General features: G+C 54.8%; 1 protein-coding gene across 4 annotated transcripts; it reads right to left on the bottom strand.

The window, feature by feature from the left end:
* Positions 1 to 1239: 1239 nt before the first annotated feature.
* On the bottom strand, positions 1240 to 26749 carry KIAA0513 (KIAA0513 ortholog). 4 transcript variants are annotated; one of them, XM_027737901.2, is made up of 13 exons: positions 26677 to 26749; positions 12069 to 12573; positions 11181 to 11280; positions 10578 to 10651; positions 10386 to 10456; positions 9630 to 9837; positions 9206 to 9246; positions 8683 to 8764; positions 8028 to 8105; positions 6398 to 6427; positions 3923 to 4003; positions 3524 to 3618; positions 1240 to 3413 (listed from the first exon to the last, which is right to left on the bottom strand). In XM_027737901.2, the coding sequence occupies exons 2-13, from the start codon at positions 12428 to 12430 to the stop codon at positions 3364 to 3366; spliced, it is 1272 nt and encodes a 423-aa protein (XP_027593702.2). In that variant the 5' UTR covers positions 12431 to 12573; positions 26677 to 26749; the 3' UTR covers positions 1240 to 3363. The 4 variants fall into 4 exon arrangements, with proteins under 4 accessions (XP_027593702.2, XP_027593703.2, XP_027593701.2 ...); XM_027737902.2 differs by lacking the exon at positions 26677 to 26749 and adding an exon at positions 24631 to 24871; XM_027737900.2 differs by lacking the exon at positions 26677 to 26749 and adding an exon at positions 17467 to 17617.

The raw sequence follows: 26749 nt of genomic DNA, 5'->3' as shown, positions 1-26749 counted from the left end.
GGGCTGTGGCTGTAATGCCCAGCACCTTCCTGTTCTTACCTTTCCCAGGGTCTCCTCCAGCAGTTCCCCACATCACATCTGGTCTAACCCACCCTCAGGGATTTTAGAATGAGGGTCATTTCAGCTCAACCAACGACCCTCCTGGGTGGGCTGACACCCCTCAGCTGCCTCTCACTGCTTTTAATGCAGCGCTTTTTAATTCATTAATGATTAAATGGGCTTAATGACCACCACACAACGAGCAAGACAGGGACACTGCTCCCAGGAGACCCCCCCACCTCCAGGTTAACTCACCATGGATCTCACTCCCTCACAGTTTGGGATTAAGTGGCCAGAGATCTCCTTCCCTCTTGCTGTGCCTGCTGCCCCTATAACCTCCCAACACCCTTCTGGAAGCACCCAGCCTGCAAAACCAGGAACAGAGAGGTGCTGGGGTGCAGCCACTGCAAAGGGCACCTGGCGCTGAGCAAATACCTCAGGAATAAGCCCCTCCTTTCTTATACACACAAACTTATCAGGCACAGCAAGGTGATAAGGAATTCAGCAGATGGAAGGAGCAAAAGTGATCCCAGGGCACGTGGATGGCTCCTGGTTTTCCATAGCTGGGCAGTCCACATCCAGGTAAAACACCAGGTAAAACCTCTGAGCATGAGCTTTGGGGATGGTGGTTTCTGTGGAGGGTAATTAAAATAAAAAGGAGTGGGGCAAGTTCCTTCCTAAGAGAAACTTGGCCACAAAACCCTCCCCTTGGGCTACCAAGAGAGAAACCAGCCCTGCAGGGCAAGGAACAGGCTCAGCTTGGCTATATGGAGACCCAAGGGGACGTGGACTCTGAAGCCTGGGTGGAGGATGACACTCCCAGCCTGTTAACCTAAGGGAACATCTTTTTTTAATAGGATAATAGTGAGTAATTGATTTTTAAATACACTGAAATCAAATGTCCCGAGGCCAGAGCAGGATCTCAGCTCTGTCATCAACTCAGTGGTGACTGGCAGAGATTGAGAGCACAGGGGAAAAGAAAATAAAAATTAAATCTCCTTCATGTGCCTCTCTGGCTCCGGGGCAAATGCTAAAGTCTCTGTAAAAGGTGCATCAATTTTTCTCTATTAAAAAATAGGTCAGCAAAAGACAGATGATGATGAGGGCAGAACTGGGAAGGCACCAGGGACATCGAGGCCAAGCAGGAAGCATGGAGAAGATCCATTGGTTAAAACACACGACAACAGTGGAGCAAAAAAATTTAATATTTAAGGTAATTTATTCCAATCTCTCTCTCTCTCTCTCTCACCCCATCCTTTACACAGTCCCGGCCGAGAAGGGTTTATGGATATTTTTTATTTGATTTTAATTATTTTTAATAGAAAAATACACATGCAAATAATATACACTTCAGCACTGAACTTCTTTTTTCATGTTGGGAAAAAAAAATAATAAAGAAATAAAGGAGGATTTGGGGAAGACCTGAGTGGAGACAGATACAGGGATGTCATGGGGATAGGATGCTCCAGGATGCTGAGCTGCCTGTGGTCCAGCACATCCTGCCCATCAGGAAGGTGTTCATGGAGCTGAGGGGCTGCTGGAGGGACCAATGTCTGCCCCTCACCCCGGCAAAAACCCTTCTCCAGTAACTCTCTCCAGGTTTGGGAATGGCCAAGGGAAAATTTGTGCTGGATCCATCCTTCCTACAAGACCCAACATGGAGCCAAGTCCCATCCCCGGCAGCAAGGGAAGCCCAGCTTAGCTAAAAGCATCACTTTGATGCTCAGAAATATACCAGAAACTAAGAGCTACATGGAAAAAATACCATTTTATGCTATTTATCCTACAGGATACAGCTGGCAGCATGGGGAAAAATGGACTGACGGTCTCTTGAAACCTAGACTTGTGTTTCAAGATGATGTTTTTGGGGTGAGACTGAGTGTTGGACCTTTGGCTGAGCAGGGCTGGGGGTTTCTGACCCTATGGGATGCTCCTTGCAGAGGGGAGCAGTGATGTCCCCGTGTCCCCAGCGATGTCCTCATGTCCCCAGCCTCTCTGCAACCACCATGCCAAGATCCATGGGGAAAAATCAGATATGCTGCACAGTGGGAGCTGCCGTCCCTTGAGCAGAACGGGAGATGTCCTTAAGACAGGGCTATTTCAGGTTTGATGGATGATCAGCTGGAGCAAAGGGGCTGGGGAAGGAGGGGACAGCGAGGAGCAGCCGGGGGAAGGAGAGCGATTAATCTGCTACCACGGTCGCTGTGGGAAACCAGGAGGCTTTGGGAAATGTCACAATCCAGCGACATCCCAACACTGACAGGGCAGCAGGGAGTAGGATGATGTGCTTTGCTGCCTCCTCCCAAGCCACGAGGTTCTCCTCTGCCTCCTCTTCCCACAATCCTGCCCAAGGCCATGGCTTTTTTCCTACTGATCCAGGCTAATGATATGAAGCAAACTGTGTTTCCTCTTTGCCCAGAGGTACAAAACCACACAGGCAGTGCAGAGAAGGTTTCCCAAGGGAAGGATTTCCTTCCAGCTCCCAAGGAGCTGTATCCTGAGCACAGTAGCAGCACTTTGCCAGCCCCATCTCTGCTCCCACCAACCCCTCGCACTGCCCGTGTCCCCAGCCAGTGGTGACATCCCTGGATACACAACACAACCCGAGTGACCCAGAGCCTCCCGTTGGCTGCTGCATCCCATCATCCTCCTCAGCAGCCGGGACAAACCCACGTGTTCCCAGCACCCGGTGCCTCACTACGGACATACGGAGATGGATCAAACTGGGGGCAGAGCCGGCTGCTCCCCCTGGCACTGGCTTCCTCGGTGGCTGGATGCAGCCCCAGCGCCTGGATGTGATCCCTGCCCTCTCCTCCTGCATCCCTAGTATAGTTCCAGCATCTGCTGTGCTCATCAAGGGGATGGCGGCAGGGAAAAGCAGCCTTGGATACCTCTGGATTTACCACCATCCACGGCAGCCTTGGAAAAGCAACAAGCTGCAAACACTGGAGACCACAGCAGCCTTTCATGGGGGGCTGAAGACTGAGCACCTGGGGGGCTGCACAGTCACTCTCTTTCTGCTTTTGCCTTGTGATTTGTTTTGCTTTTTAACTGACAAAGTTCACTTTTGGGACTGTCTACTCTGAAAATAGAGGCAGGAGGGTCTGGCGAGGGCAGGGGGCTCTTCAGCTCCTACGTCTACAGGCTGCCCTGGTGCAGCTCTAAAGTTTGGTGGATGATCATGCAGGTTTTATTGCAGCTTGTGTGTGTGATTTTTGTTGTAAGTATCCCAGCTTCAGCCTCAGGTAGCCCCGGAGGTGGGTTTCTCTCCCCTCCCCACCTGTCCGGCTGCCGTCTCTCCATCACCACGTGCGAGCCAGGAGGCTACTCGGTGGCCATCTGCTCGATGTGGTCACTGAGCAGCTTGTATTGCTCTGCAGAGGAGAAAGAAAAGAGCTCTGGGAGGGTGCTGAACCACCCCACCTATGCTTCATCCCTCCAGGACCCCATGATGGGGGTGCACATCCCTTGGGATCTCCCCTACCTTCATCCAAATTGCCGATTGTCGCCTGCTTCTTCAGGAAGTCGCTGCAGAGCTTCTTGTTGAGGCCGAACGCCAGCATGTTGTGAATGAAGGTGCTGAGGGAGAACAGAGATGCTCTTGGTGAGGGAAGGGCCAAGTTGGTCTTTCTTCCCCCCACATTCCTCTCCCTCTCCACAGCCCCTGTGGGGGATGCACCACTGGGATGGTGCTCAGCTGTTGTAGAGCTCTTCCACGCCCTTTGGCACCTGGATATTCAATATACGGGGCAGGAGCAGCTCCCAGGGGGAAGCTTCAAGCACCCTCCACACCATAAGGGATGTCCCCAGTGGGGGAACATCTGTCAGGTGTCCCCCCTCCACAGCTGGTCCCCAGGAGGGCCAGTCCCCATGCCCTGCTCACCCCAGCTGCCCAAAGGTGATGTTCTCGTTGAAGCGCAGGCTGTCGTCACGCTCCTCCTGTGTCATGTGGCACCATTTCTCTCTGAAAGGCACAAGTCCATCTGGCACCACCATCACCCCAGGACCCCCTGCCTGCCTTCTCCCACCCTGGGCCATGTTGCTGGAGGACAGGAGGGCATCCAGGGTTTCTCTTGTGCTGGATGAGCTCGCAGGCTGCATCCATGCACAGATCTCCTGCCCTGAGGCAAAGCAAGAGATGCCCCAGGAAAAGGTCTTATTCAGCCTTGGCTTTGCTCTGAAAAGCCTTGATTAAGAGCTAAAACTAGCACTGACTGCTCCAGCACAGAGCTCACCTTCGGTGCCATTGCTTCAGCGAGGGGGATGAGGAGGAAGCAGGGGGATGGCCATCCCAGTAGGGCTCTGCTGAAGCCCCCCAAACTGGAAGGGGTGCCAGAGGGGGTACCAGGCACCTCTTCCCCCATCTGCAGCAGGGCTCCAACTCCCTGAACCCCAAGCAAGCTGCTCCCCAAACATACCTCCCCCTCCGACAGCGCAGGGGGTTCCCATACCCCTCCCCACGGCCCCTCTCCAGGGCTGATGTGCCAAAATCCCAGTGGTGCCCTGAGGATGGCCCGGCTCCACTCCAGCTCCCTGCAACTGCAGCATTGCCTTAAAGGATGGAGGGTTTTAAGCTCTAGATGTTTGCAACCAGCTCTAGGCAGTGGCAGGAGTCCCCATCCCAGGAATAAAGCCTGTGCCTCAGGGATGTCCCTGGGGTGGTGGCAGGGGGCTCAGTGCATGCATGCCGGGGAAACTACAGCCCCACAGTGAAGCCAGGCCCTTCCCAAGAAGTCAGGTGAGGTTACAGCCAAGGATGAGACAAGGAAAAGCAAGGAAAAACAGGGATAGGAAGAAGAAAAATAGCTCTATGGAGGAGAAGGAAGAGGAGAACACCAGGAGCAGAACACACATTTGCAGCTTGCGGGAATGCCAAGCAGGAGGGGGGGTCTGTGTTGGGTGGAAAGTACTGCTGGGACAAGGGGGTCTCACCCTAAATTCAGTGAGGTTGGCTCAGCCCAGTGCACATTTGGCTGAAACTGGAAGAGGATGAGTGTTCAGCCAGGCTGACCTCATGAAGGGAGCCCATCCTTGTTAACCCAGCCCAGCCTGGGTGTGCGAAGCTTTTAAGCTGAGCCTTCATTTACCAGCTCATATTTATAGGGCTCTGGAAACACACACAATATGTTTAAAAGGATTAAAAAAAAAAAAGGTGTAATTTCTCCCAGATAAAGCTTACGATAACAAATAAAACCCACAGCCAAATGTGGAGGCTGAAAAGAGAGAAGAAAAATTAAGGGGCTTTGAAATCTGGAAGCAAAACTTCACAGAACCCACTGGCTCGCTTACAGAAGAAGCATGTTTGTAACATTTTTTTTCCTGCCTTTTTATGTTTTTGAGGGAGGAAGGAGGGAGAAAAAACATTATCAAAGTGGCCCCCTCAAAAATCTGGCTGTGTTTCTGGCTTATTACTCGGGGAGTAACATGCCTGGGAAGGGGGAAAACCCACATGTGGCTCCACTCAAAGCCTTTGATCTTCATACTGGCCCAGCAGGGCAGGCTCAGGGGTGAGCAACCCCGTGGGCTGTGGAGTTGTATTTTGGGGTATCCAGGAAAGCTTTGCAGTGACTGGAACTGGTGAGAACTGTTCATCAACTGCTCAGCACCACCCCTCTTCCAGCAGCAGCATTCCCCCCTCGCAGCAAACCTGAGCAGTGCTCGCTCCAAGCAATATTTAGGTTATCCATTTGCCAATACATTCCTCAGCCACATGGAAGATTTACTGCCAAACTTCAAAAAACCCTCATCCTCTTGCTAATGCCACCACTTGGAGTGATTTGCTCCAAGATCCCATGCTCCAGCAAGGAGCAATGACTGTCCTCTGCCCTGATGCCAGTTCGAGGCACGGATGGATGTGGCTCCAAGGACATGCTCCCAATTGTGACATGCAGCCCCCATTTGCATTTTTAATTTTACAAAGGGATGGCAGCAAAAGAGCACATTTAAAAAAAAACAAAAAGGACCAGCTTTTCCAGCTGGCAAAGGATCCTCAGCACCTCTATGTGGCAGCAGAAGCCAGGAGCAAGTGGGAAGGACAGGAGAGGGGGATGCTTTCTCCACAAAGAGACTCAGTTCATGTCCAAAACCTGCCCAGAGGGATGTTCCCAGCAAAATCTCACAGCTTAAAACTATTCATGTTCCTTTTCAAAAACCACATTAAAGAGGAACCATTTTAAACCTCTCTGGCCCTTCGGTGAGGGTGATGCTCATGGTCAAACCTTTGGCAGCCATTCCTCCCCAGTGGAGAAAGGACCTTCCAGAGTGCCCCAAAACACTTTACTCCCCTCCCCAGGGTAGGATTTGGACCTGAAGTGAGCATCAACCTCTGGACACTAATGAAGTACAGGGACAGACACACCTCTTCTCCTCTTCCTCCCCAGTGTTCCCTCTGGAGCGGCAGCAGAAACGGGGCCGACAAAAGTGGTGCGTGAAAAGATCATGCAAGACAGAGGGATGGAGGGGAACGGAGAGAAGAAGAGATGGAAGAAGGTTGTTAGAAGGCAGAGAGAAAGGAAAGAGAGAGAAAAAGAGGAGTTTAGTTCTGATTCCTTTCCCCCCTCCCCGCCCTCCCCATACAGAGGAGAAAAATCCTCCCCAGGTCTCGCTGCAGCCCCAGGAGGACATGACCCAGCCACCCCAGAGATGCCCTGGGCACCCCACAGAGATGGGGTACCCCATCCCCAGGGACCCTCTGGACACCTGCCATGGCCAAGCATCAACCTGGAATTTCAAACCCAGCCCTCACCAACCACCTTCTCCTGCCAGGGATTTCAATCCTCAGTCCATCAAGCAGCACCCCGGTTCACCCAGTGGCTCCTGTTATCCTCTGCAGAGGACTACGGGGGGGGTCACCACCTTCCAACCCCCTCTGAGATACTCAGGGTACTCCAGGCTGCAGCTCCCAAAGCTCATTTGTTAGTCAGGCTTGTTTCTGCAGCAGAGGCAGACTCAGCCATCAGATTAATTGGGAAAGGCACCCGGAGCAGAGAGCAGCTGCCGGTGGCGTATGTCCTTGTGAGACATTTGCTGCTGCTAATTTGGGGCTTAATCAAAGCAAATGCAGTTATGGTTCCATTACTGTTCAATAGCCTCTTTCAGTGCTTGCTAGGGAAAAAAAGGAAGAGCATTAAAGAGGAAAAAAGGGATTGATCGGTGTGCTGAGCCTGGCAGAGCATCCCAGGGTGAGAGCCAGAGCTGCTATGGCTTAGCTCAGGATTTGGGGAGGACACAGGCAGACTGGCTGCTTCAAGAGGTGCTGTCAGTGCTCAGAAAAGGGGCCGCTCGAATGCTCTGAGCTCGAGGACTCTCACCCCGAGAGCTCAAAGCCTCAGGGCACTCACAGACAGCGGGAGGGTCTGGCTTCGGAGCAGGGAGACTGCAGTCGAGAGGACGGAATTGTTTGAGCCCCCACAGCAGCCCCGTGGGGGAGCAAGAGATGGGCATGAGCCTGGAGAGTGTCTCACCCACCCCTGCACCCCGAGGGGTCCCCATGCCCAGGCACAGCCACCCTGTGACAAGAGCAGCCCCTTCCCCTTGCAGGGTTTGTCCCAGTCCTCCCAGCTCTCAGGGCTGGCCCTGCTGCCATCCCCAGCTCTCGTTCTGGTGGGTTACCCAGGGTTGGTCACCACAGCCCTCCTGGGGACAGCAGGGACATCCCCTCCCATCCACTGCACCTCCCTGAGGGCTGCACCAAGCATCTCCCAGATCTGCTGGCAAACAGCACCAACAGCCCGAATCCTGGCTGGGATTTCTGGGCACACCTCTAGGGCTGTGTTCTTCCAAAACCAATGCAAAACAAGCAAGAAAACCTTCAAATCCCTACGAGGATGTGGATCTCACTGCCCACCCCACCACCCAGTGGTCCCAGCAGCTTTGCAATCAGAGGTGGAAAGCAGAGCGTTTTCCCATGGTTGTTCATGCTTAGGCCTTAGACCCTGAGGGGCCTGGAGGGGACACAGAGTCTCCTTTTCCCACCAGGAATGTCCTACCTGGTGGTGGGGGATCGCTTCCTGCGCTCGCAGTGCACGGCATCAAAGAAGGCGGCGTTCCAAAACCGCAGGTTGTGCCTGCAGGAGGGAGGGAGATGTTGGGGAAGGTCCCTGATATCTGATTTAGATTAGATAAAAGGAAGGGTTTTTTACAGTTAGGGTGGTGAGGCCCTGGCACAGGTTGCCCAGAGAAGCTGTGGCTGCCCCATCCCTGGAAGTGCCCAAAGCCAGGTTGGATGGGGCTTGGAGCAAACTGGTCTAGTGGAAGGCATCCCTGTCCATGGCAGGGAGGTGGAATGAGATAAGCTTTGAGGTTCCTTCCAAGCCAAACCAGTCTATGATTCTATAATCTCCCCAAGCCTGTCCCCAAATCCTCTCAGAGCCAAGCTCACCCACTACCCAGGGGTCAGGAGGTGACTCGAGGATGGCCCAAACAAGTCTGGCAGATTTGATCCATTTTTGGACCAGCTCTTTTGTGGCTGCAAACATGCTCTCATTAGCACAAGGGATGTGCCAAAGCCCAAGGTCACCTCTGTTAGAGGCAGCAGCTTAAAGGCACTCATGAACATCTGGAGAACATGTGGGACAAGAGGACAAACCCCCTCCCCATGGAGGCCAATGCCAGGCAGGAACCAGCTCGCCCTGGGGGCTTTACCAGATTGGCTGCTGCTTGAGGTGCATGTACAGGTAGATCTTCTCTCCTTTCTTCTCCTCCTCCTCTGGGCTCTGCACAGAAACTGGGGGGGGGACACAGTCACATGCCAAGGTCTGGACGACTCCCAGCTTCCCATCCAAGCAAAGATTTTATGCCTCCCCTCCCAGCTTGGCATCCGAGAAGCGGTGATGGTTTGAAAACCAAACACTCATCTTCAATACATCCAGAGCAACATGAAGAGGAGCTTTGGCTGCTTTTTGTGGGCAGCTATTAGCCCACTAATACTCAAGGGACTGGACCACTGGTTTGGCAGCACACACAGTGACTGGGGGAGACTGATGCACCACAAAAGTGCAGGGCAGTGGATGCCCAAACCTCTGCAGCCTGTGACACTGAGGACAAGCTCCTTGAAGGACAAGAGTTGTGATTGTTCTAAAACAAGGAACTCCAGCATTTCCAGCCCTCTCTCCTTCCCCCATGATGCCTTGACCATGCCCACTGCAGCAATCCTGGCTCCACTCACCCGTCTTCTTCAGCTTCTCCTTCGGTTTGTCCTCACCTTCGCTGTGGCACAGAAAACAGTGTCAGCTCCCAAAAATCCTGTCCCCCCTGACAGCCCATGATGCCCCTGGTGAAGGAAGCACCCTCATTTGAAAGACTCCCTACTCCTGTGCCATTTTCCCTGGGGTCAGAAAGGTGACTAGGAGATGGTGGTGTCCATCCCAGTCAGACCCAGCACAGAGATGACACAGAAGACCACGATCCTGGAAACACATAACTCCACACCCAAGGGACACAGGACTCCCAGACCATGAGGTGACAATGACTAGTGCACAAAGCATGGGACCAGGCTAGAGACCACCTTCCCATGGCCATGGTAACCCAGGAGGTTTCTGTCTCGGTCACAGCCCCAGCCCACCCTGCCCACCCAATGGAGTGGTACCCACTCGCTCTTTTTGGTGGCAGGACCCTTCAGTTTGGTCTCCAGGCCCCCAAAGAAGCCCTTGACATTCTCTGTCTTGGCTGATGTGTTTTTCAGCAGCCGCTCTGCGATGTCCTTCTTCTCTGCCAGCCACGTGTTCGCCGACTTCAGGTACGAGTCGATGCTGCCCGTGGGCTTCTCCTTGGCCTCCAAGGGCAGAGCATGGGGCTTGCCTGGGGGAAACACATCAGGAGCTCAGTGAATTTCATGGTCCTGAGTGCTGACAGCTCCTGGGGGACTTGCTCCATCTACAAAATGCACCACGAAGACCAGGAGCCAGATGGAAACACCTAAGATCCTATCCCACCCCAATTCCTGTAGGTCTTTATCTTCATCCACATTTTGGGTAGAAAATCCAGCCCCCCTGTGGAGGAGCGACCACCACACACCACGTAACAAGCCAAGGTGCTTCTGGGCTGGGGTGTTCACATCCTACACCCAGGGTCGGGGAACATCTGGGGGTTGTCACATGCGAACATCCCCGGCTAGAATGCCAATGCCAATGCCAAACCAGCATCCCCATGAGCTACCACCCCAGCAAGGGGCTCTGCCAGGTATCCATAGATTCTCAGACATGGAGGCTCTTTTCCACTCGGTATCAGTGTCACCCAGAACAAGGCGAGCTGGGGTGCCCCTCCACCACGCTTCCCATGCACAGGGTTCACATCACACAGGTCCCCAGCACCAGCAAAGCCTGCACAAGGGTGCAGATGCCTCTTACCTATGTAGTAGTAGGTGAAACACATGGTCATGAGGTTCTTGGCGGGGCTGAAATCATCCATCTGGTGACACCTGACATGGAGGGAGGATTCAGTGAAGACACCCAGTAATGGAAACTCAAACAGCCTCATGGCTCTGATCTCAGGGGCTTCTGGTGGTTGCAACAAAGCCTCAGACTCCCCCCAGGACTTACTCAAACAGCACGAGGGCGAATGACTGCATCAGGCGGTAGAAGGTCTGCTCTGAGACACATTTGGAGTTGCAGCGCTGCAGAGACAGAGCCCAGGGTTCAGCACAGCAGCAAGAACAGCCTCAGCCCACCCTGGGACCTCCACTATGGGACATGGGCAAAGAGTACACACAGCTTGGCTCCCCCTCAGAAACAGCGGTTTGCCTCTCTGGATGGTTCTTTTAGGGAATAGGTCATTTCCAGGTGCTGGTGAGATTTAATTTTAAATAAAACAAATGAGTGCTTTCCCACATTGCATTAAGTATGTATTCAACTGCCTTGAGATGCATTTATTCACCTCTGTACTCCCTGTACTGAGGTTCCTCCCTTTCCTCAAGTTTCTGCCCTCCAAAAATACTGCTTTGGGGCACAGTTAAATTCCCCTGGCCTGGTTTGATCCCTGTATGGGCCATTCACTTAAGAGTTGGACTCGATGATCCTTGTGGGTCCCTTCCAACTCAGAATATTCTGTGATTCTGTGTGTGATTCTGTGACTCTGACCCTCCTGCCCAGGCTGTTCAAAAGTCTAGTGAAGGATCTCTGCTCCCTCCCCATCACTCCCCTTACCTGGGCGCTCACATATCTCGCGAACCACTCCCTGCCCTTCCCATTCTCGCTGCTGCAGAGCTCACCAAACCTGGCCTTCTCCTCTTGGTCCAAATCCTCTCTGAAATGAGGAAAAATTTAAAAAACACCCATTAAAGCTGAGGATGTGACCGGGGTCCCCCATGCAGCCAGCACAGCTGCGCTCCCCCACATGATCCCTCAGCAGCAACATCCCGGTGCTGCAATGCCGGGAGGAAGGCAGAGGAAGAAGGGAATGGAAGCATCCATTTTGTCATCCCTCAGCTTACGCTGCTCTTTTATTCCTTCCTGGCAGGGGGGAAACCAAAGGCAGAGGGAGAAGGGAAGAGCCAAGGACGGCGCGAGCAGAAACTGAGCTCCAGAGACAGGCGCGGTGCCCCAGAGCGAAAACAAGCCCTGTTGCTGCTCATCACGCTCCGTCTGCTCGATCCTGCTTGACGCGCTGAGACACCGCGATACAGAGACCACAGGGATGGGGACAGAGCCCAGGGCTGCCTGGGGGTCCCGGGGCACGTGTGAGCCACCGGCATTTGCACGGGCATCAGCAGAGATGCACAGTGGGAGAGGAGATGGAGACCCCCGGCACGGTGAGCCCCCTGGCACAGCGAGCCCCTGGCAGGGGAAAGGGGACAAAGAAGAGGGGAGGGAAGATGGGGGTGGAAGATGAGCTGGGATGTGCTCAGGAGAGGAGTGCAAGCCAAAGCCTGCATGCCCTCTTAGCTCTGACGCTGTGGAGCAACAAGCTGCATCAGCCAAGCCCAGGAAAGGACACAAACCAATGCTCTCGGAGTGGGAAAGCAGCCAGATCTCATCCCATGGGATGTTCCCTGGCAGCAGGCTCAGCAGCACTCGCTGGCCCTGCTTGCTTACCCCCCGGTGAAGATCTTCTCCACGTAGTGCCTCATGAACTCCCGGCGCTCGGCCATCACCTCGTCTCGCGCCGACTCCGTGCTCTGGCTGGAGGAGAAGGACTCGTTGGAGGAGGAGCGGTGGTAGCCACTCCAGTGCCGGGGAGAGTCACCCATGTCATTCTCGCTGTCCGCCGACTCGGTGGCATCGCTCTCCTCCCTGGCCACGTCCCCTGTGTCCCCCAGGTGCCCGTCCCCTGCATCCCCCAGGTGCCCGTTGTCACTGGGGGCAGTGGGAGGAGCGGGCTCTGAGGGGTCGCAGGTGGGTGTTTCGGCATCAAAGTCAATGAGGTTCCCCACGGGCACATCCACAGGGGCCTCCATGGCTCTCCTGGGGGATGTGGTGGTGTTGGAGGGACTTGCTACTTGTCCTTCTGCCCCTCACTGAGGTGTGGAGGCCATCGCAGGCAGGATGCTGGCTAAGGCAGGCAGGACCTTCTGAGAGGGGACAGGTTAGCACAGGACATCTGAAAGACAGAGGGAGGATGAGAGTGAGGACAGGTCCCCAGAGAACCACCACCATGGACCTTGGGCAAGGCCACCACCTACGATGTCCCCAGGATGCCCATCAGCAGCGGAGGGACAGGACAGGGACACACCAGGCAGACAGGGCTGGCTGCTCTCCGTCAGCCACGTGAATCAGCAAACCCATGCAGTGCTCATGTGCTTTCAGCACAGTTCAAGAGGGTTTTCTATCCTTTAGCCCAGAAAAGAGACAGTTTGAGTCCGAGCTCCATATGTCATATTTGGGATGTGACATGTCGTGGCCTGACGGGCAAAACTGGGCTGGCGTGAGCCAGCAGCTGGCAACACACTGGGGATTCTCCAGGGCAGCCCTGGAGAAACACCCTCCTCTCTCCTGCCCTCCTCTCTGCTCATGGGTCTGTCTGACCCATTTGGAAAGGGGATCATCTCTGAGGTGGAGCGTCCCAGCGCTAAACACACATTGACTTAAATGGGGAATGGAAAGGGGATGCTGGACACAACAGAAACTGTAATGGGATGAGGACAAGGGTTCTGAACTGCAAATAATTACTTTTGGCATCCAACCCAGATTGCAAAGGTCCTACAGAGGAGGTACAGAGGCCACAGGCAGCTCTGCTCCAGGAGCACCTGCTGGCAATGGACCACGATGCTCCAGCACATGCCCATCCCAGACAGCACCTCAGCAGCTGCTGTGCAGCAAAAAGGGCAAAGAAAGGGCTGCCCTGAAATTGCTTCTTCATCACAGAGTCACTCGTGTCCTCTGTGAGAACGTTTCTGCCCCAGGAGGTGGCAAATGAAGACGTCTGAGAGGGGACCCTGGTACAAGCAGCCCCACTGCAGCACCCGGGCACGGGGCCAGCACAAGGTGGCACAGGAGCAGAGACAGCAGCACAGGTGACAGGTAACAGTGACAAACCTAGCACAACAGCAACATTGACACAGCCCCACTGCCTTCCAGGGAACTGAACCCAGGACACAGGCAACCAGCCCCAGAGCAAAAGTACCCAGATTTATTAGCATACCCCAAAGGACAAATGTCCAGTTCATCAGACAAAAAAAGAGTTCAAAATAAGACCAAATCTGACGTGTTTCACTGAGCAGAGCACAGTGTCTCTGGGAAAATAACCCCTGGAGTGCAGGAGGAGCACCTTCCTCCTCCTCCTTCCCATCCCCAGGGACCCTTTGGGGCAGTGGAGTGCTGAGACCCACAGGATAGCAGGGGAATAAAACACTGCAGCCTCCCTGAGCATCAGATAGCTGGGAAAATCCCTTGTCCCACAGTCCCCAGGGCTGAGAAACGGCAGGGGCAGAAAGACAAGTCATCCCAGGTGGCAGAAATCTGGACACCAGCACGCACCCACCACAAGCGATCACCTCCCCCTCCACTGGCACCCTGTTGTCCCCCCTTCCCTCACACCGAAGACACTCTGTCCTCACACACACCTGAACCTGCGTCCCGGGAGAGCCACATGGACACTGCTGCACTCAGGAGCTGCCGAGGCCTCTCTCTCTGTCGGGAGAGGAGCAGCCCAGAGGCTGCGGCACAGCAGGGACTGGCAGGGTGCCCGTAGGGAGCCAGCCAGCTGCAGCCCAGCTCGGCATTCCCGGCAACCTGACACCTCCAACCACCCCGCAAGCTGCAGGGACCTCGCTGTGATCCATCCATCCATGTACCCACCCATCCATGCATCCATCCATGCATCCATCCCTCTGCCCCCTGCCCTTCCCACTCCCAAGGCAGCTGCAAAGTCCCTTTTGGCACCGATGGAGAGAAGGCTCCGGGGAGACCTGAGAGCCCCTTCCAGCGCCTAAAGGGGCTCCAGAAAAAAAAGAGACGGACTTAGGACAACAGCCTGGAGTGACAGGACAAGGGAGAATGGCTTCCCACTGACAGGGCAGGGTTAGATGGGATATTGGGAAGAAATTCTTCCCTGTGAGGGTGGTGAGTCCCTGGCACAGGTTTCCCAGAGAAGCTGTGGCTGCCCCATCCCTGCAAGTGTCCAAGACCAGGTTGGATGGGGCTTGGAGCAACCTTGTCTAGTGGAAGGTGTCCCTGCCCATGGCAGAGGGCTGGAATGAGATGAGCTTTAAGGATCTCCCAGCACCCCTAAATCCTGCATGGTTTCCCCCTGGGGCTTTTTCCAGGTGTGCTGGATGCTGAGGTCAGGTTTGATGAGGGACCTCAGCAATTCACACCTGAGAAGTGGGGTCCAATCCCAGTTTGCTGCGATGGAAATCCCAGAGGGGAGCAGAATTTGGCTAGTCTGAGGCCCAGCTCTCCTTACTTCCCAGCCACAAGGCTTGGATCCCCATGAGCTCCTTCCCACCCTGTCCCCAGAGCTGGATGACAGACTCAGATAATCCCTGTTATCAGCTCAGGCTGTGGGTGACATCCCACATAATGACAATGCTCGAACCCTCACTCGCATCTGCATCCTACATGGAGACAGTGCTCCAGCCTGGAGCTGTCAGGATGATTAAAAACCGTAATTAAAGTGAAGAAACCTCTGGCTGTCTTCTTGTAGCTGCAGGAGTCCATCTCTCCTGTCTCTCCGCTCCCTGGGTGCTGGATGGCACCTGCACACGTAGCTCAAGGGCTCTGAGAGCCCCTGGGGACATTCAGCTCCAGGAAAGGGGGAAAGACACAATTAATATTCTTGCAGGACTTAGCTTGGCAGTCCAGAGGGGATGGCTCTGCTCCCTAGGACATTGTGCATGGACACAGCCATGAGCTCCGCAGAGATCTCCGGCAGTGCATCCATGCCCTGCCAAGGGATGTGGATGCCAAGGGCTGTGTTCATCCCGCTGCTGTGCGGGGGCGAGAGATGCTCCTGCAGCATGTGGGCAGCATCTTGCCCTGACCAGGGCAGGGCTCAGGCTGCTCTGCAGCAGAGGTTGTTTAAACACATCCCATGTTTCTGTTTCTCAGCTGTGTCATGGGACAAGTCCTTCCTGACCTGCAGGAAGGGGGTCAGAGCATTGCTGCCTCCTCCCATCCCACATCCTGCTGCCCTGGAGAGGATGCAGCCCTGATGCAGAGGAACACACAGGGAGTCACCACTGCTGGAGGGACAGGGAAAAGTGCCATTTCCCAGTGCTGGCACTTTTCCACACTGCAGCCCACCGTGGAGATCCACACTTGTCCCATCACCCTGTGCACAGCACACCCAGGTCCCGGGGGCTTGTGTTGCCCACTCGAGCTGGTATGTGGAGTCTGACACGGGAATGCCACTTGCTCCCGCTGGGGACACCACACAACCATCCCCCTCACTGCACCCACGGGTCTGTCCCAGCCAAGCACGTGCCACAGCGGGCACTGAGCCAGCCTGTCAGGGCTCTGCAAAGGCACCGTGGGCAAAGCTGTGTGCCTGCCAAGGAAAACTCCCTGTGCCGTAAGGGAACGGCCTGTTTCCTCCCAGGGAACTGGTCAGTCTTGTTCCCCTGTGTCTCTCCCACAGGGAGAACAGCCTGGCAGCAGGGTCATGGCTGAGGGACACAGACCCGTTGAGTGCCAGACCCATCAAACCACCCTAAATCCAGAGGTACCGCAGCTACCCCATCCCAAAGCACCCCACAGACGTTCAAACACACAAACCTCCTTGCTCAAACACCGGGACTTTGGAAAGCTGGAACTCCCCCACGCTGGATCTGCCTGTCCCCGCTGTGGATCCGCTCTGCTCCCGGCACTGGCAGCAGGGACACGCTCCCTGTTTGTCAGGGCTCGAGCTGTGCCCTCGCTGAGGCGCAGCCATGCTGCAGCACTGCACAGGAATTACTGCTCTGTAACTTCGTAAAAATAATTCCCCGAATGCCAGGGGGTCTCTGAGCTGTGACCGGCACTCAGCTGCACTGGCACAGGTGGAGCAGAGACCACACACACTCGGTGCATGTCAGGGTCAGCACCCAGCTCTGCCCTGAGCCTGCACTGGGGTCCCTGTCCCTGATGCAGGAGGATTTTTGGCACGTGATGTGTGTTGGCCGACTGGGTCTTTTCCCCAACGGCATCTCCTCTCCTGACCCCAGTGTCAGGGCACTGCTGCCGGGTGGGCAGCACAGGCAGGATCTTTCCCCTTCCCCAAACCAACTTAAACCCACACGGGGCACTGTATTGAACCATCTCGCTCGGCCCTAATAACGGAGCCATTTCCAGGGAATCTGAAGCCCAGCAGTTCCCAGCTTGCTCCGCTTCCCAGAGAGCCCTTTCCCCCCGCTGCCATCAGACACCAGATGGCAGCTCCCCATTCGCCTGGACTTCAGAGGGGAATTAAATGTCTCTTGAATAGACCTGTGCTACGTAAGCCGGGCTTTTGTGCGGAGCAGCGGCTTCTCCTTTCACACTTGCAGCAGCACAGCCCTTACACCCCCCACGACACACACGCACATCCCCAGGAGCCCCAAAACGCAGCTGCTTATTGCACAATTCCCATTTTCACCAGCAAAATTCCATCCCGGGGGGGCCAGGCTGTATTTTGGAAATGAGCTCCCCAAAAGGCACGGGTGGTTTTCCCTGCCCTGAACACACTCGGTCCCCCACTCCCACGGGAGAAGCTGCCTCCAGCCCCTGCGGATGGGTTAAGGATGCAGCCGCCACGGCAGCACAGCTGAAGCCTTTTGCTGGTGGAGCCTGGGGACCCTCGGAGCACATGGAGACCCTCCATCCTTCCCAGGCAGGACGGATGGATGCATCCAACCGATGTGCTGAGTTTAAAGGGAGGTGGGTGCTGACGGAAAAGCAGGTTACCACCACCCGGCGGGAGATGGGGAAAGAGGACGGATTAAACCCCAGCCGTGCCGAGGCCTGTCCTCGCGCGGGGTCACAGCGGAGCTGGTGTCCCCTGTCCCCGTCCTCCCTCCCTCCTTCCCTTCGCTTTTACCTGCACCCAGGAGCCTCGGAGCACCCCGGCTCGCCGGTGGGTCAGCAGCATCCGGCAGGGCTGTGTCCGGCGTGGGCGCCGGCGGTGGATGCGGGGCAGGGACGATGCGATCCCTCCCTCCGGAGCCCCGGCGCATCGCGGGTGCCCACGCAGCACGCACGGCTGCGCGCACAGCCCGGCTGGCGGCTCCCGGGAAAGGCAAGGGAAAACCTCATTGTGTAATTTGGCCACGGCTTTCACGGCCGGCCGAGCGCCGATGTCTCTCCCGAGAGCCGCGCCGGCCCCTTTTCCTGCGGCAGCGGGCCAGCGCAGCCCCCGAGAGAGCAGGGCCCCCCGGGAGGATCCCCGCACCGAGACCGTCACCCCCCAAAAACAGCCTGTGCAACGCCCTGTGCGCTCAGACATCCGAAATGTTAACCAAAATCAGGTGGTATCCCCCTCATAGAGGAATTCCCCAGTCCAAAACAGCCTGTGCACTCACATATCCGACATAGTAACCAGAATTAGGTGGGGTCCCCCTCAAAGAGTTCTCCAGACCAAAACATCCTGTGCAAGCCCCTGCACATGCAGATATCCAAAATATTAACCAAAATGAGGTGGGTCCCCATCAAAAGGGAATTCTACCACTCAAAGCAGCCTGTGCAAGCCCCTGTGCATAATGACACCTGAAATATTAACCAAAATTAGGTGGAATCCCCATCAAAGGGGGGTTCTCCAGCCCTTTCCATCACCTTTAGATGGTTTTTAAGCCTCCCCATCACTCAGACCCCTGAGGGTTGTGAGTTACCTGCTCTGCTCCTCCCAGGTGAGACACTATGGGGAAAAAAATGCCAAATGAGATCAGAGACGGGAAAGTTGCAGTGGGGAGGAGGAACTGGATGGTGCAGCAACGGGACAAGGGCAATGCTCAGGGGAACTGCTGCCTGATCGGAGGCAGCACCACTGAGGTCCAGCTTCTTTCCTGGCCCCCCCAGAGAAAAAGCTCCAAGGTTTTTGTGGCAAAAGATGGAGAAAGGGTGAGAACCCTGGGAGGGCTGTCCCAGGGAGGGTGTTACAAGCCTGAGTGGCAATTCTGGGGTGCTCTCAATGACAAGGAGTCTCTAATACAAAGAGAATTAAATGACCGTGTAGAGGAGGCCACCAACCCCTCCACTTCTACCCTTGCCAGTATCTGTGCCAGGGCATCTCAGCCCTCCCAAAAGGACCCAGGCAATGCCTGCATTAGCCCAGTAGGTCTCTCTGAGGGTTGGGGGAGCAGCAGCCCCCCTCAGGCAGTGGAAGGCACTCCCTGACAGCGAGGGGAGGCTGGAACACCCCCCCTTTGTGTCAGCCCAGTATCCTTAGTCCTGCTTTTCCTCCCTGCTCCAGCATCACCCCAACTCTGAGCAGAGTGCTTTTCCATGCATCAGAGCATCCCCCATGTACAGGGAAACATTGACTGCTGACTCAGCACACCCTGAAAGACTGGCAGCAGTAGCCAGTCCTGTTCTGATCCCCTTGGGGAGCAAAAACCAGGCTTGACTGTAAGAACAGCATCCTCCCCCTCTGGAGATGCCATGGAGGGATGGCCCATGGGCAGCAAACTGTATGAACCCAGGGAAATATTGCTGGGATGAGGATTGCAGCATCCCTGGCAAAGCCTGGCCAAACCCAGGTGCTGCCACATAAGGGCACCCTTGGAAGAGAGTCAAAGTCCTCCGTGGGCTTTTCAGTCCTCTGGAGCCAGGCAGGAGTGAGGGAGACGAGTGAGTCATTCCTGCCATGGATCATCCTCGTCAGGAGATCTCAGATGGTGCCAATTAGTGTGAAACTGCTCATTGCCCTCTTCAACCCCACACGGAGGGGATGCTGCCAACCCCCCCTTCATCATCACATCAGCCCACGGAGGAAACAAGGCGCTTGTGACACAACGTTTTAGCTCAGCAGAAATCCGAGAGCATCACTAATCGACTGTCTGCCAGGGGTGATTATTATAATTAAACCAGACTTCAGAAATTGCAAGTGACGTGTAAAAACACCTCCCAGATCCCCAATTTTTATATAACACAATGGGGAGGGTTTTAGTGCCTCCCCCTTGCCAGCTCTTGCTGGTTGGATTTTCACGTGGATGGCTGATCTTTATTTAGTTATTTTTATGTGTTGATTCTGCTGTTGACCCAGGATTTGAAGCACAGGAGATGGAAACCCCAGCAGTGCACCAGCACACATCCTCCTGGCACCTGGAAGCATTCAAGGCCAGGTTGGACAGGGCTTGGAGCAGCGTGGTCTAGTGGGTGTCCCTGCCTGTGGCAGGGGATTGGAATGGGGTGATCTTCAAGATCCCTTTCAACTCAAACCATTCTATGGTTCTAGTAAGTTTTGTGCCTCTTCTCCCTGTTTCACCTCCACCTCCTCCACCTCAGCTCACAGCCCTCCCCAGGAATTATTCCCCTTAACAAGGTGCTGGGAGATCATCTACCCCGTTACTCTGCCACGGCTGGAAGCAGCCAAGGACCAGGACAGCCCATTTCCACCAAGGGTCATGTTGGGTTATCAACCCTCCTGCACCCATATGAGATGTCCACGATTTTTCGAGCAGCTTGTGGAAACCTCTCCATGGTGGTTCCCCTAAAAACACTCTCGCTCCTGGGAGGGCGACCCCTCTCCAAGCTCTATCCTCAGCCTGAAATTATCCCCCACAGCCTCCCTGTTTGGCAGCCACATCTCTCCTCTCCTCCAGCACCCTCCTCCCTCCTCAGTGCACTCGGAGCCCATGGGCACCCACAGCCCCACCAGCGCCAGGGTTGCAGCTGCAGCGTTGGCACAGGGAGAGCTGCCTCTGACGTGGGTGTTCATCACTCCCTTCCCTTTCTGCAGACAAAGGCTCTGGGGGTGGCTGTGTCTGTCACACACGATAAGTGCCCTATTTTCCCTTCCCCATCACAACACGGCAAGACTCCAGCAGCAGCAGTGACACAGCCGAGCTCACATCTGCCAGGGATGGATCTCCAGCACCAGGAGGGAGGCAGAGAGGAGGGTGGGTGCTGAGCAGAGGGTGACACCCCCACCTACTCGGCAGCTACAACAGGAAGCAGCTCTTTTGTGGAAGTTACTAAGGTATTGGGCAATTTTTTGCTTCACTCCCTTGCGCAGCGGGGTCAGGCACAAGGGCCAAGGGAAGAGCAGCAGCTCCGGGAAGGAGCCAGGGTTTGGACAGCAGAGGGACCACAGAATAATAGAGTATCCTGAGTTGGAAGGGACCCACAAGGACCATCCAGTCCAAATCCTGGCCCTGCACAGGCTCAACAATCCCACCCTGTCCCTCATAGCGTTGTCCAAATACTTCTTGAGCTCTGTCAGTCTTGTGGCTGTGACCACTGCCCTGGGGATCCCGGTCAGTGCCCAACCACCCTCTGGATGAGGAACCTTCTCCTAATATCCAACCTAAACCTCCCCTAACACAGCTTCATGTCATTCTCTCAGGTCCTGTCACAGAGAAGAGGTTTGTGCTGCCCCTCCACTGCCCCTCATGATGCAAAATCCCACTGTAAGGAATGGGGGCAGAGCAAGAGCAGGGAGAAACAAAATGAAAGCTCTGATAAAAGCCCCAAAGCCAAGGTCTTGTAACACCAGTGGCCAGGCTGGCCCCACGGTGGGGGCTGAGTCCCCCAAAAGAGGGGCAACTGCTCTGGGTAGAGCTGTGCCACCAGCACAGCAGAGCCAAAGCACACAGAGAGGGACAGGGGCAAAAAGATACTTCAACATCACCAAGTCTCTTGCACAAGGATAAATCAATTTGCATTAAAAAGACTCACAACAGGAAACCACCCAAGCCCCAAGGGATACTCACCCTCCTTGACCTCATGGGCTAAAAGATTTGGTTCAGACTCCCAAGAGAAGGAAGATGTCAGGTTCCTGGTGCTGATCTGGACTCCAGAGCCCTCTCCCAGCCCAGACTCCCCAGCCCAAGAGCTCCAGGCCACTCCCTGAGCCCTCAAACCCAACACCCCAACACCAGCACAATGCAACAGAGTGTTGCCACACCATGTATGGTTGTGACACGGCTGCTAAAAACCTAAATAAGCTGCTCTTCCAGACTGGCCCTCTGCAAATCCCTCCTAATCCAATCTGGTTTATGGCATTAAGTTGGACCCTCCCGTACTGAACGCCCCTGTTTGCACAGCAGTTGGGAAAATCCTTCTGTTTCCTTATTCCTGGTTGACTCGCCAGTGCAGAAGTCACCAGAGCTTCCTTCTCTCATGTATGGAAGTGGCTAAGGACAGGGATACACCTGCACTCCCAGCTTCACATCCTGCTGGCACATCACCTGCGTGTCACACCACTGGTCTGGGCATGGAAAACCTCCCTCTGTCCTGGTGTAAAGAGCCAGACACAGCCAGGAGTTCTCCTTTGCTGAGATTTATGTGTTTTTAAAGAGTTTTCTCCACCTTATTCAGACACAGGGGAAGACCTGGAGGAGACAAGCCCCGTGCTGACCTCTAGCTTCTCTCTAAATCTCAGCTGGGATCCAGGTTACAAACCAAGCCCCAGACCATGGCAATTTGGCGTGTTGTTCACACAGAAGATGCCAGAGCACATGGATAGGTGTTGGGGATGCTCTGCCCTCCCTGAGGCCATCCCACAGCTGGATCCCGTGTCAGGGGGACACAGCTTACCCCTCTGCCGAGCAAAGCAGAGCTTGGCACAGGCTGTCAAAGCCACACACCTCCATGATGCTAATTCCTTCAGGGAGGAAAAACCCTTCCTGTGTCTCCCCGGGGTCCTCTCAGTGAGCAAACATCTGTCACAGCACGTGTGCTAGAGGAGCTCAGCAAGGCAGGCGAGTGAGGATGAAAGTGTTATAATTACCCTCAGCCTCCCTGGAATCTGCAGAGCACCAAAAAGTTATGCCACAGAAAAGGAAACCTATTTTTATTTTCATAAAAGGAAAGCTGAGCCTGTTTATAATGGGAAACACAGATGGCTGAGCTCACACAGGCTTGAGCAGCAGGACTGGGGGGCTCCTCTCCCTCTGCTTCCCCTCCAGACACACCCGGATCATGTTTGGCTCCACCAAACTCTCAGAACAGGAATATCCCGGGCCTGCGCGGGCGTTCGTGACTACCTTCGCTTCCTGCAAGTCGACATGGCCCTGGGAAAGAGCTCCAGGGGAATTCATTTCCCGGTAAAACAGTCCTTGGGAGCACGGAAAACCACACGTGGTGCACCAGCAGTGGCAGAGCTGGGAGGAAGGAGGTTGGTTTTGATCCCTCCCACCCGTGCCAGGCAGTGGGATGGGTGAGGAGCAGGCATGGGGCTGCTGGGAGGGCAAAGGTTGCAGCTCAGTGTTCTGCTGTTCCAGTGTCACAGGGCTGGGGAACTCACCAGCATCATGTGGTGGCTCCCAGAGCATCGTGAAAGGAGCCTTGGCATGGCAGGGTATCCCTTGGTTTGTGCAAACCAATGGGATTCATGGGGAAAGGCAGCCTGGAACTGCAGCTCTGCACTGGGCAAAACCCCACTGTGCCTCCCCCAGCCTCCCCAAAACAAGCTGTTGGTGGCACCTGCAGTGCTTGTGACACTTCAGCGCTTGCCCAGCACAGCACTTGTGTCCCATGTCCCCTCTCCCTTTCCCAGCTCAGTTACCAGAAGCCATGGATAAGCATCACCTCCAACCGCACCGTGTTCCCCAGGCAGAGCGTGGTCCCTCACCACTGCCCCACGCACAGGAGAGGAGGTGGTAGGAGCCCCAGGATCCCCAGAGCATTTGGACATGAGCACAGGATGAGTGTAGGGGATGCTTAGGAGATAGAGAGGCCACAGCACCAAAGGGAATGTCACCAGCTCAAGGGGACAGATGACTCGAGCCCAGGAATGCAGGTGTTAAGGGCATGACATGCTGGCAAAGGACTGTTTGCTATTTTCCTGCTTTTATTTCCAAATTCTGGCAAAGACTAGGATTCCTGAGAAGGCCACCTTACCCATCCTCTACTGAGCATTCTGTTCAGGTGTGACCTCCCTGCAGACCTCCCTGCTCTCTGTGTTCTCCTTCCCAACATCACCAGCACCTCTGCAATCCCCACCTTGCAGCCTGGAGCATCGGCATTGCCATCAACTGCCCTGGTCAGCAGCAAGGGGCAGGAACACAGAGGACAAAAGAATCATTGCATTTCCAGAAAGGGAATCAGTCTACCCCCAGGGAACTCCATCCCTAATTGTTCTGCATTAAGAGCTTCCAAATTCATGAGCAACATAACCAAGAAAAGGATAAAAGCAACTAAATTAACTCCAGGAGCCATGAGAGGCAACTTCACCTCACAGTCCTGCAGCTCTCTGTGATGCAGCACGTTCCTCCCAATGGGATCAGATGGAATAGGTCAGGCTGAGATGGAATGGGATGAAATGCCAGCCAGCCAGTGCCAGTCACCCCTAAGTGATCGTTTCAAGTTGGGGTTGGAGCAAGTTAATCTTTAAGGTCCCTTCCAACCCAAACCATTCCATGATTCTATGATTTTACTTGCACCCTCCAAAGCTGCTTCCCCAGCACAACCCCCCACGCTCTCTGGAAGTGCCTTGTGCACTGTTATTTCCTTCCCAGCTCCAGCAGCCAGCAGTGACTCCCAGCTCTCTGTTTGTGTAAAGCTCCATCACATGCCGGATAACAGCCCAACAAGGAATTTATAAATATCGTCTTTGGAGGCAGTAATTGTCACTCCAGCCATCTGTTAAACTGGGACCAGGCAGCAGTGGAGGGACAAATCCAGGGAATGGATATGTCACAGCGATGCTGTGGATGAGCCTCTGAGGGGGAGCAAGGGAGATACCACAATGTGGGGTCTCGTGGGAGCTGCACTTTGATCACTGACCCCTGGGATCACCCTTCTCACCACCCGAAAAAATGCCCAATTTCCAAACTACACCAGATATGCCAACTGTTACCATTCCACACCTCCTCCTTGCCATGGGAGATGCAGGTCAGCACTCAGTATTTCCTCCCAGCAGACTCCACCAGCTTTGGCAGGTGGGATCAGCCATGACGCAGGGTGACACTCACCCTCCAGGCACCCCAAGGGGTCTCTCCAGCCCCAGCCCACTCCCCAGGTTGCCCCTCAGCCCCAAAATGCCCTTTACTTTCAGCCCCAGCCCACTCCCCAGGTTGCCCCCCAGCCCCAAAATGCCCTTTACCTTCAGCCCCTGGACGGTGCCTCCTGGAGCTGCTCCTTCCCAAAGTGTCTGGCGGAGGCGATGCCCTGCGTGCCCAGTCCCGGGCGGACACAGCCTGGCGTGACAGAGGCAGTTCCGCCACCATTTACCGGTGTCCAATGATTAATTAAAGCTACAGCTGACAAAGTAAAGGCCAAACAAGGTGAGGCCGTGATGCACCTGCTGCTTTTCCCTCTCCCCGGGTGCCGCCCCGACGTGCCGATGGGACCTCCCGGAGGGACCGTGTGCTAAAACACAGCCACAGGCAGGACTGGAAAGACCTGTTGGTGCTCCTGCTGCCAGAGCCACGAGGACACAGGGCTGGGACAGGAGGTGTGGCAGAGGCCAGCAAAGCTGGTGTCACCACCCCTTGTGCCGTCACAAACACCCTGTGCTTGGCAAAGGGTTGGAGACACTTTAGCAGCCGGCTGGATGCATCCCACATCCCAGAAAGTGAGTACAAACCTATTTAACCCCCTGTGAGGCTGTGCCCACTAAGGGAATACAACCATTTAATCTGTCTGGAGGCCCCTGGCCTGTGGCTGGAACCCCCAAATGCTTGAGGAGTAACCCCCCATCCCAAATCCAGAGTGGATGGGATGCCCTGAGGCAGCTGCTTCCAGTCCCCATCTCCCCTGCTCCGACTGCAGCATGAAGTGCCTGCAAACCAGAGCAGCCAGGAGGAAAAAACAGAAAAAAAAGGGGGGAAAAAAGGCAGCTTTATTTCTCCCTGACATTTAATAACCTTTATTGTCCTCTGAGCGGCAGTTTCCCATTCCAAGAGCCAGCAGCACGGCTGATCTTCCTCCAGGCTGGAAACTCTTTGGAGCCTGGCAGCTGCCCCATCTCCTCACCCTGCACCGACAGCCAGGAACCCCAAAGGGTTCAAAAGGCACAAACCAGAAGGAAACGCTGTGGGATGCTGGGATTGGGCTGTCTCTTCCGGAGCTCACTGTAAACCCTTCATCCCTGCTGCATCCCGCAGCTCTGGGATTCACCCCACAGCATTCCCAGGCTGCTGGGGGTATTTTTCAGCACTGAGGTTGTACAAAAGATTCCAGGGACACAGCAGAGCATCTGACACAACGAATGAGGTATTTACCAGGCGAAGGGGAGAGTCCCTGACAACTCACAGGAGGCAAAAGCAGGAATTAATGGTGCTGCAATTCCCACTGCCTCCGTCATTAGGGAAAGAAAATGCATTCGAGCAGCCTCACTCGAATGCACAAAGTAATTTGTTTTGAATTTAATGTCATCCCACTTCCCAGAGATGGGCTGAAGCTGGGAAAAGCCTCTGGTTGTATCAGCCATGCATCAGAGAAGATGGAAAGCAGAGGGGATTTGAGTTTTATAGAGGGGAAAACTCAGCTAAACCTGCACCGTGCTGGTGCTGCAAGAGGCTGTGGCCACTAAAGTGTTACAGGCATCATCACCCAGAGCTGCTGGCTAATAAAATTCCTAAAATGAGCTTAATATTGAATATAATTTTTTTATGAAGGGTATCAGGAAGGTTTTCTCCTGACCACCAAACTCTGCACCACTAAACCCAACGTTGCCATGTCCTGGACAAGACATCGGCGTTGCCTCACCTGAAAGCACAAGTTTTGGAGCAGGGCAAGAGAGGGAGGGGGGAAACCTCAGTTTTACCTGGGATTTAATCCTCTACTGGAGCCCTGAGCTTTGCACAAGGAAGTCAGGATTTTCCCCAGCATGACTTGCTGTGTTTCCTCCTCGGGGCCTCTTGTTTGCACAGGCGGCTGGAAATGTTTCCTCCTCCCGGCGCCACGAAAAGCTCCGGGGGGGAGCAGCCCGGATGGGCACCCACATCCCCGACTTCCCAAATCCCCAAAACACCACTAATTCAGGAATCAGATTGGCCCAGATCACCCCCCCCCAAAACCTGCAGAGCTCCCCTGCACCTCCTGCTTCTGGCTTTTAATCCAAGAGCACGGCAGGGCCATGTCAGGGTTGGTAATTCAAGTCAAATCTCCAGGTGCTGCTGGAATACAGAAATAATAAAATACAGACCTGGGGGTCCCACGGCAGCAAAATCGCTGGGTTTTTTCCTCCAGGGCTGGAACAAGGAAGAGATAAACCACGC

Source organism: Pipra filicauda, unplaced genomic scaffold (genome assembly GCF_003945595.2).
Source record: "Pipra filicauda isolate LSUMZ 115617 unplaced genomic scaffold, ASM394559v2 scaffold415_size613988_pilon, whole genome shotgun sequence".
NCBI lineage: Eukaryota > Metazoa > Chordata > Aves > Passeriformes > Pipridae > Pipra > Pipra filicauda.
This window is presented reverse-complemented; position numbering and strand designations above follow the sequence as displayed.

Coding starts and splice junctions, on each gene's coding strand:
- KIAA0513 (XM_027737901.2), bottom strand. CDS start 12,430: ATGGAGGCCCCTGTGGATGTGCCCGTGGGGAACCTCATTGACTTTGAT. Junction 11,281..12,068: donor GAGAAGATCTTCACCGGGGG/GTAAGCAAGCAG, acceptor TCCTCATTTCAG/AGAGGATTTGGACCAAGAGG. Junction 10,457..10,577: donor TTCGCCCTCGTGCTGTTTGA/GTAAGTCCTGGG, acceptor CCTCCATGTCAG/GTGTCACCAGATGGATGATT.